Source organism: Lagopus muta, chromosome Z (assembly GCF_023343835.1).
Source record: "Lagopus muta isolate bLagMut1 chromosome Z, bLagMut1 primary, whole genome shotgun sequence".
Lineage (NCBI taxonomy): Eukaryota > Metazoa > Chordata > Aves > Galliformes > Phasianidae > Lagopus > Lagopus muta.
Genome location: NC_064472.1, coordinates 36207287 through 36215847, shown reverse-complemented (window position 1 = coordinate 36215847; position 8561 = coordinate 36207287). Strand labels below are relative to the sequence as shown.

The 8561-nt window shown below is 36.1% G+C and overlaps 1 protein-coding gene across 1 annotated transcript in view; it reads left to right on the top strand.

Annotated features, from left to right (window-relative positions):
• Nucleotides 1-1044: 1044 nt before the first annotated feature.
• Nucleotides 1045-8561, top strand: part of ALDH1A1 (aldehyde dehydrogenase 1 family member A1) — a 31928-nt gene continuing 24411 nt past the window's right edge. The window contains exon 1 of the mRNA XM_048931947.1: nt 1045-1236. Within this exon, the coding sequence (XP_048787904.1) occupies nt 1147-1236 (90 nt within the window). The 5' untranslated portion in view covers nt 1045-1146. The remainder of the gene's footprint in view (nt 1237-8561) is intronic.

Here is an 8561-nt window from a genome sequence, read left to right as displayed (position 1 = left end):
ATATCGTATTCTACACTGGGATGTTTTGAGTCTGACTTCTGAGACCAAAAAGATGAATGATGCATCCAATACAAAGTAACCTAACTGTTAATCTTAGCCATCATAGCATTATAGCAGTGAGAACTAGACTACCTTAATCATAAGAGAGAGTGGGTGCTGAGACCTCTTCATGTCCACACTGGTCTTTCTCGGGAGAAGACTTTCCTGAGAAATGTCAACTATGTACATATTCCTTGGACTCTTGTCTTGTGTCTTTGTACCAGAGATATGACTCTCACTGAATAAACAGTTTGAAACATATGTATGCTGGTATTTTCCATCCTTGGTAAGAATTTTCTGACTATTAAATAATGATTTTATAAAGGCAAAAACTCAAATTTGATTTTCTGATAGGCACTGCAATAAAAATTTTGTCCTTACAATTTGTGCCACCACACAAATGGAAAAATAATATTATTTTGATTGGTTGTACCCAGAGAGATGTAGTTTTTTTTGTTTATTTTTCTGGATAAGACTTTTTTTCCCTTTCACATTTTTTGAAAAGCATGTTAGGGGCAGTCTATCAAAACAGTCATCCCTTACCTATGTGATAAGCAGGTATTAATTACAAGAATTTACACTAAACATATTAAAGCACAACCTGGAGTGGCTTGTTTCCTAATGAACGCTGTCCCGATCTGGCAGTTATTAGCTGACCAGAGAGAAGTGCTCAGTTTGTTTCCAGAGCTAATAAGTGTGTGTTTATCTTCACAGCTGCCTTCCAGTAAGTGAAGAACCTCAATTAAATCTGGGGACCTGCCTTCTGACAGAAAGTAATTTTACAGGTAAGAAAAGAAGGCTTTAAAAATATTCTTCAGCACGAAACGCGGAGCGCCTGGCTAGCAGATTGCTTCAGCAGAAATGCTGTATCAAGCTGAACAAAAAGATTCTGACTTTTGGTCTTAAAAATAAGCAGCGTCGTTTTCCCTTTGCAAGGAATTCTTTCATCCAATCATGTTCTCGTATGCAAATATTCCGTGGCTGGTACAGATAAAAAAAGGGCACAAATAAAGCTAAGGGCTCAGGCAGGGCTAAAATCTCTGAGCTTTCCTGATACCTCATTTCACCTGTGTTTCAGGAACCTGCTCAAACTTCTCTCCTGACAACATGAAGAAGCAAGGCTCACACAGCAATGCTGCTCCAGTTTTGCCAGCACTGCCGGAACCACTCAGAGATCTGAAAATTAAGTACACTAAGGTTAGTAGTGTTTGTGTATGTTAGCTTTTCTTATGCATTTAGCTCAGACTGCTCATTTCAACTTATTTGTACTGTGGAAGAAGCTTTGAATCAGTACTCAAAATGTTTACCCTGTCCCTTTTCTGATATTGTGCATATTTGTAATTACTGTTCAGTTATAGTTTTTACCATAAGTTTTTCAGGAAGTGTTCAAGAGTCAGAGACTCACTTCATATTTCACGAGAGGTGGGTGTTGTTTTCCTCCTAAAACTAAGATTTTGCAGTGATAAGTTCCTAAAAAAAAAAATTATAACTGTAAGAAATAAGGAAAGGTTCCTGTTGCTATAGTATTTTTCAGAAGAAGAACAAGTTAAAGTTTTAGTGCCACATTCTATTATTATAAGCAGATTTACATGATTATGACAAATACGTTTTTGTGGAAATGGACATGTAAAAATGAAAGTAAAGTTCACTCTGCTCACCACCTATTTTTATTAGATATAATGAATCAGTTGTTCAGATTAAGCAAGTAACTATCATAAAAGAGATATTGCTTACCATACGGTTAGTGATCATACTTTTAGAAACATTTTTGTAGTAGCAAATTATTTGTGTATGCAACTAGAAACACACCAGCAAAGAAGGTCTGACTCCAGATTTGTGTTCACAGCTAGAAGGATCCTCTGGCTGTTTTTTGTCAAAGTATACAGACATCTGCAAGAATTTTGCACACACCATTCACAGAAGTGTACTGAACCTCTGCCCCCTGAAATGTTCAGGTAGAGCAATTGAGCAGAAAGGACTTCTTCTCTTAGGAGAATCCTGTCACATGGTGGTTTTTTCTCATTACCACTGTGATATAAATAATTTTTACTTTCCTAGAAATGCTACTTATTTTGTAACAGAAGGATGTTCTGCCATTATCTAGATGAGTCCTTTTGAATTCTATTCTATCTTGTTTTTTCAAGGAAAACCTACCCAGATTTCAATGCATATCTTTCTTGAATAAATCATGCAGGACCTTACTTTGTAAATATTTAACAGGATAGAAAAGCTATGTAGCTAGCTCTGCCATGTGATAGCTCTTCCTGTCCCAAAGAAAAAAAAAAAAAGAAAAAAGAAATCTTAATATAGGGATAATATATCAGTACATAGAGAGCAGAGGTGTTTCAGAAACCTCTATAACACTATAACATCTTCTTTTTCTTTGTTGTTTTTTTTTCTCCAATGGAAAATAGAAAAAAAATGTATGATCAAAACGCCAGCAAAATGCCAGCTCAGAAATCCTATGTAAATGAATATCAAGAAATTTCTGTTTTTTTTTAAAAAAAAAAAAAAAAAAGGTAGTTTTCTATCAGTGTGCAAAAACCTACTCTACACAGAATGGAATAACAAGATAGTATGTTTAAAGTGTCTACAGTATCTAATTAAGTACAGTGGAACATAATAAATTCATGTGTTTAAGTTTTTCTGGTTTTGATTTTTTGGTTTTTGGTTGTTTTTTTGTTTTTTGTTTTTTTTTTGCCCAGAATACAGATTTTATTTTCTTAAAAACAGTATGCAGTGTATCTCTGCAGAAGTTCAATACACTTACTTGCAAAACTGTGTGCATACAAGTGATGAAGTCCAATACATGCTTTCTTTTTGTTATGCATTCCACCTCTCTGCAAATATCACAAATGACTGTCTGAAAGCCATAAGAGTGAACTGAGGGGCAGGGAACTGGCATAATATAAATTTATCCCATATCCAGCTGTCCTCCTACAATTTAATACAATGTACTCTTGTCTTCTTACTCACCCTCTACTATCCATCCTCAAATTAGCACATGGAGTGTGAGGCTGCTGTGACTGTGTACCTTGAAGGAGTCAGAATGAGAGAAGCATTAATTATGACTGTAGTCTTTAACTTTCTGCCTGACATACCATGGACATCAGAAGATTCCTCTCTTCAAAAATTCTTGGTTCTCTTTATCTATAATGACAGGAAAAAAACTGCCATCACACAAGCTTCTGGAGAAAAAATGTACAGGAGTTATTCCAAGGGCTTTGCTCTAAACTTAATGCACACTGTTTTGTTTTCTACAAGAAGGATCAGTTTAGGATTTTTATACAGATTATTTAACTAGAAAGCATTTCCATGGGTGTGGCCAAACACTGGAATAGGCTGCCTGCAAAGGTGGCTTATGCCTTGTATTCAAGAAGCATCTGATAATGCCCTCAAGAATTTGCTTATTCTAATTTGTTCTGTTCTATTCTATTCTATGGATATATATGTTGGCATTTCAGATTATACTGTTCACTTTAGCAGTAAATTGTGCTGAATGAGTGTTGGTAGATAGCTGCAAATGTATTGGTAAATAGTTTACTTAGTTAACACTGGGGATTTAGACACTGATTGTTTGAAGAAATGATTTCTTCCATTAATTTTTTCAAGTATTTTCAAATATACTAATGATGTTGCTTTAATCAGAGAAATTCAGATTAGTTGATTGTTAGATTGTTGAATTACAAGAGGGGGATAAAAAACAAATTATTTTGCTAAACTGTGTGTGAAATGTTGTGGAAGACTAAACCACCCTGACTGAAGAAAAATTATAGGTAAGCATCCTGTATGTTATAATTACTGCTTTCACACAGTTGAGGGATAAAAATACAAAAATTGAATCAGAGTACCTGGGAGGAGGCCACTGGGAATAAAGCAACTATAGAAACCTACTTTGTTTAAGCTTGAATGACTCTGTAAATACCAAGGCACTAACTGATGCATCCGAAAGTTTAAATAAACAATGAATAGAATGGGTATGTTCTTTAATCATTACTTCAGTACAGCAGGAAGATAAAACTCCTTTATACATTCATTTTTTAACACAAAATTCTAATGAGAAAAAAATATATATATTAAATGCTCTCAGACGCAGATTTCTGCCAGGCTTGGATTGGAACGTAAGACAGACTGCCAATGTTGAATTCATGTGAATGGCACGCATGTTCTACAAGAGCATGTGTGAGCAGGGGACAACAGTTTTTCAGCACTACTTCACTCTCCTTAGCGATGCTGAATTTAATCCTCCAGCAAGCGGCAGGAACCTAGCAACAGCTCTTCTTTACTGCTGGCCACCCCAAAATGCTAGCAGTATCACTTAATGGGTTACTGTCTGCACTAGAGAGGCAGTGAATGGTCAGCTGAACAGTTATCAAAACTGAGTGATTGCTGTTAGCACTGTATACCAGGTAACCGTGCTCATTTGAAGAGCATTGTCAAGAAAAGTTTTATCATAGGAAGAGCTGTAGGCTCTACAGTAAAGAGCCCATTAAAAGGTGATTCTCGTTCCAAGGAAGATGCATGCAAAGCTGTATTTCATAAGGTGGTTGCTTCTAGCATACAGCCTTAATAGCTGTTTCAGCAGAGCCATTGTATGGTCAGTCCATTTAAGACAAAGTCCTGAATCAAGTTAATTCTTCATGGAGTACAGACACTAATATGACATTTCCTATCTAGCAGTTATGTTATAAGATGAACTTGCTATCATTTCAAAATACTGAAGGGTGGAAATAAAACAAACAAGCCAAAAACAACATGAGAAAAAAAAAAAAAAAAAGGCAAAGAGCAGGTCCTTTCTCCCAGTTCTCTGCTCAGATCACTTCAGTGGTCAAATCAACTGTATAAACCAAAATAGAAAACCTGTGTGACTTCAACTGCTATTAGAGCAGCATCTGATTCTCTGAACTGAAATCAGTCCTTTCAGAGAATCAAGATTTTATTGCACTCTGACAATGGGAAATAAAGCCAATCAAAGGCTTTTGACTGCAATAGGTTTAGTTTAAATGAGAAGGTGTATTATAGTGTCTGTTGTGTAATATGTATTTCCAGGTCTAGTGCAACGTGTGGAGGTCATCAGTTTTTCAGTTTGTTGAAATAAAAGCTCATTTCCCTCTTAAAAATACCAGTGAAATAACAAATTGACAGCAACAATACCTTTATAACATCAATCTATGCAAAATAATTTTCCAGCCTCTAACTTCATGTCAGTGTCCAGTCATTACAGACAACTCTCTTTACATTGCATGTGCAGTAAAATATTAGGTCTTTCATGTTTTCACCTGATAAACAACAAAAAAAGAATGTAAGCTGCTGGAGGAGTTCTACCTGAAAGAAAAAACAGTGTGACTGGTTGCAAGATTATCCCAATTTTGGGGGATTCATTTTTTAGTAAGATGGGAAAGTTGACAGAATACTTTTGGATGGTCCATGAGTGTTGTCTGCATTTAGAGAGCCACAGCCTGCTTGGGGTGGTTGGTGTCTGCTGAACTTGGTTGATTGGTTGGTTGTTTTTTTTCCGACCGTATGGAAACATCTGCATGCATGTTTCAGCACAGTTGCTTACAATGTATGCAACATAGCATACATGGAGAGTTTTGACTTTTTCCTCCTCTGTTCTGTCTGTCATACCTGCATAAGACAAGACTGTTGTCTGATTTGAAAAAGACATGTGCATAGTTTATAGATTTATACAATCCTGATACAGTGTTATGTACATATCTAAAGTAATGAAGTTATGTTTGAAATGGAAATGGTATTAGAGACATTAATAAGAAAAATATTCTAAAGTAATATCATGGATGATACTAGTTGGTGCAATAAATACAATTTTTAAACAAATACTTTCAGAACTTCCAAAAATGGTATGTTTTACTATTATTCCTTTCACAGACAGATATGAATTTGGCATGCTGTAACATCATAGCAGTGTTATGTTAATATTTACCTTTTACTTTGTCTCTTTTCTTGGCAATGTAACTAAAGATGTCTTGTTCATATTAACTACTTAACTGCTGTCTTTGCCCTTTCATGATAGACAGCATTTTGTGCAGACACTCTTCTGGTCAGCTTCATCGCATACTTGAAATTTCCTGGAACTTGCATTTTAGTTTCCCTTTAGACAGCTTTTGTTAAAATCATGAGTTTGCTGATCTGTCCCGATGGCTAGAGGAGATGATGACACTGCATATAAGATGCCAACATATAATCAATCAGAAACCAAGAATATAGCAATAAGAATATAGTAATAGGTAATTGTTACCATATATGCTTAACCTTTTAATTAGTCATGAAAATATTACCATACTACTCATAAATTATTAAGAATCACCCAGAAAATAAATGCAAGTAATGTCAGTAGTATGCCAAAAATGCATTACTTGAAATCTGTCATGTATTGATAGCATATGTGTTTATAGAATTTATATCAGTTCTGTGAGACAAAAAGCATTTATACAGCAGTTATGGCACCTTACCTCTGTCCTGCCCTGCATCAACCATCATTTCCTTTGATTTGCCTGCCCCAAATTATGTCCTGTTTTTCTATTTAAATGTAGAAACTTCTGATGCTATGAGAAGCAGTTGTGGGTGCTTCACAGTGATGGAAAGAAAATTAGAAATCACATATTTTCCACTAGTTCATTAGATGGTAGAATTAAACTCAGGTCCTCAAGCTTCTGCCTGCATGGTTATGATCAGTGAATGGATGTGGGGCAAGGTGCTTCTGTCAGCCAGGATCCTCAAAATTGGCAAAGGCTGAACATAAAATTCCCTGTATACTCAGAATCTGCAACTTTTTTAATGATGAGCATAAGCAGGATCTCTTTTGTGCCTTTGGTCCACGGCCTAAAACACCATATCAGGTCTCAATAAACAAGTCCTAAGGTAACATGGCATTGAGTGTATTTCCCCAAACTGGCCCATAGACCATTGGCACTCCCTCTCTCCCCACCTCTCTTTTCTGGGCCTGTGGGCCTGTGAGCCTGCTGTCCCCCTGTCGCAGACTCATATAGATCTAGAGAAAACTCCATCACACACTGAGCAGCAACATATCTTTCTCTTTTCATACTCTGTGTGGTATATAAAGCCTTCTCAGTGACATTTCCTTTCTCTTCAAAGACCATCTTACAGAATCAGAAAGTAAAAGATAACTCTCTTCGACAATTTCACCTGTGTAGATTCAAAGATGTTTGGCTCTGGGGCAGCACCAACCTGGCCTACAGATCAGACTCAGGTTCTATTTTGCTTATACAAATGGAGAGGAATACCTCACATTCCTTCCATGGATCTTAATTCAGCTGTCTGATAAATTTTTGCAACTGTGTAATATTATATAACCCCTCAATGACTGCATATTAGTGCACATTTTTAGTAGATCATTTTATTGTCTGCCATTCAGCAATTACTGAATGAGCTCAGAACAAAAAGCAGTGGGCATAAAATGGAACAAGGCTCTGCCTAAATGTCAGGCAACACTTCTTTATTGCGTGGGAGAAAGGTTGCCCAGAGATATGAAGTCTTCTCCCTAGAGATCTTCAAAAGTCACTTTGACATTGCCCTGGCCAACTTGCCTGATGCCCTGTGAGCAGAATGAAATGGCCTCCAGAGCTCCCTTCCATACTTAACCCTCCTGAGATACCTCCTGGTATCATTTTTAACATAACAGAAGAGAAAACTCGGAATTCCTTTAATTTTTCCTTCAGTTGTAATGATGTATTTGCTAATATTACTTTTTTACATAAAGATGTCCACTCTTGAATTGCTAGTGCTATATCACAAATGTTCATAAAAGTTCTATTGGGTAGAAATCAACACCCATCTTGCCTTGTTTACTTCTTGTTCTGCATGTGTCAGAAATGTTACAATCAAATGTGATAGTGTTTGTTCCAGACAAAGAAAGTAAATTTAGTGCACACTGTGCTTTTCAGCCTGTATAAAAGCTTAATCTTTGAGTGGAAACTAAGTTATTTATTGCATGAATTTTGTGCATTAATTTCATTCAGCCTTTATAAAAGCTTAATCTTAGAGTAGGGACACAGTTACTGTCATTTGTTAAATGAACTTTGGATATCATCTTCACTTCTGTTGAGTAATCTGTTGTGATTAACTTTGATGTAGCTGTTATGTAGTTTTCACTCTTACATGATTCCTAGCTGCTAACTGTACATTTTGTACTTTTATAAAGAGGATGAAATAGATATTAAATACAAAGGCAGAATAACATAGGAAGAGTGAGGAAAAGTTATTTTATTAGTTATTAGACATATTCAAATCACTGTTAGGGTAAAAATAGCTAAGCAAGCAAAACTTGTTTAATTGTTTTTCCTGGTGGTAAATCAAGAGAGGTGGTGTCTGCTGAGGGGTAACAGTGTAGAGGCATTACAGAGCTCCTTTGGGTTGGAATGAAGGTTGGAAGACTACCAAGCTGGACAAGAAGAATTTATTTGCTGTAATGCCCCTCTCAGCTCAAATAAAGATAGACATATTGCTGACAATAGTCTGAGTAACTGGAGCATTTGCATTTT